The sequence below is a fragment of the Octopus bimaculoides genome, chromosome 29 (assembly GCF_001194135.2).
Source record: "Octopus bimaculoides isolate UCB-OBI-ISO-001 chromosome 29, ASM119413v2, whole genome shotgun sequence".
Lineage (NCBI taxonomy): Eukaryota > Metazoa > Mollusca > Cephalopoda > Octopoda > Octopodidae > Octopus > Octopus bimaculoides.
This window is the reverse complement of record NC_069009.1, coordinates 2,642,149-2,643,540: the sequence shown is the minus strand read 5'-3', so window position 1 is coordinate 2,643,540 and position 1,392 is coordinate 2,642,149. Positions and strand designations below refer to the sequence as shown.

The 1,392-nt window shown below is 38.1% G+C and overlaps 1 protein-coding gene across 1 annotated transcript in view; it reads right to left on the bottom strand.

Annotated features, from left to right (window-relative positions):
* The window catches only part of LOC106873413 (neuroglian), a 72,055-nt gene that overhangs the window by 48,105 nt on the left and 22,558 nt on the right, over positions 1-1,392 (bottom strand). Inside the window, exon 9 of the mRNA XM_052977832.1 lies at positions 795-938. Within this exon, the coding sequence (XP_052833792.1) occupies positions 795-938 (144 nt within the window). The remainder of the gene's footprint in view (positions 1-794; positions 939-1,392) is intronic.

Below are 1,392 nucleotides of genomic sequence, written 5' to 3'. Positions count from 1 at the left end.
GATATATATTTCAAATAATTGTTTTTCAAATAATTGTTTTCAAACAATTTTCATGATATGATAATTTCTCTATTAGACACAAGGACAAAAACAAAAAACTCCATGACAATAATGAAAATACATACCAAAGTGAAGGATTTAGAGAGGGATTTACATAGGTCTACTATAAAGGACAAAAAATCCAAACAAATTAACCAAAATATTGCCCAACAGTTAGAACAGCTCCATAGCGCCCATCAAGGAAAACCCTGCAAAACCTCAAAGACCCTGACCACCAAGGGCAAGTGGTTTATCTCACTCATTGTCCCTTGTCCTACAGGAGCATGCTCAAAACAGGCCTGATCAATCATACCAAGTTCACTTCTCTTACCCTTCAACAAATTCAAAACTTAGGTGGGAGTTCAGAAGTACTTTCTTTCCATTAACTTTCTCAACGTTAAAGGGGGTAGGGTGTATCTTCTCACAAAGGAAAGTGTCTCTCTCCAGTGCTATTTCTTTACTATCCACAAGGGGCTACACACAGAGGGGACAAACAAGGACAGACAAACGGATTAAGTCGATTATACCGACCCCAGTGCGTAACTGGTACTTATTTAATCGACCCCGAAAGGATGAAAGGCAAAGTCGACCTTGGCGGAATTTGAACTCAGAACGTAGCGGCAGACGAAATACCGCTAAGCATTTCGCCCGGCGTGCTAACGTCTCTGCCAGCTCGTCGCCTTTCAGTCCAGTATACTACTCAAATGGGGAGAAGGAGGAGACATGTAACAAGATGTGCTGGGTTCAATACTCACCGAGGACGTTTAGAAAGACGTTAGTGAATACATAGCCATAGATATTACTGACGTTACACTGGATGGTCATGGCATCTTGAGGTGTAAGGTTGATGACTGTCAGGTTGGTTTTCCTAACTAGAAATTTATTTTGATTGGGAAGATCTGAAAAAAAATAAATATATATAAAAATACAGTACCTCAGTGTGACCAGAGCCCAGTGACTGAAATAAGCAAAATATAAGGATAAAGAATTCACAGATGAGTGCCACAAACAGCTTTTCTACAACTCTGACTTTACAAAGATGAGGGGAACAAACAACCTATAAGTAACTTATAGTTATTTTTTTGTGTGTGTGTGTGTGTGTGTGTGTGTGTGTATACAGGTGTTTCTCTGTGTCTTTCAATATATGACAATGCAATGTAGACTTCAAAAAAGACTTTCACTTTGAATAGAAGAAAAGGGAGGGAAAATAGGTTGTTGAGAGAGAGAGAGTGTGTGTGCATGAAAGATAAATAGGTAGTGTCGTCATCATAGCAACTAACAAGTTTTGATTTAAAATGCAAGAATTTTAATTACACACTTTAATAATAAGGCTATATAGATATGTGTGTGTAT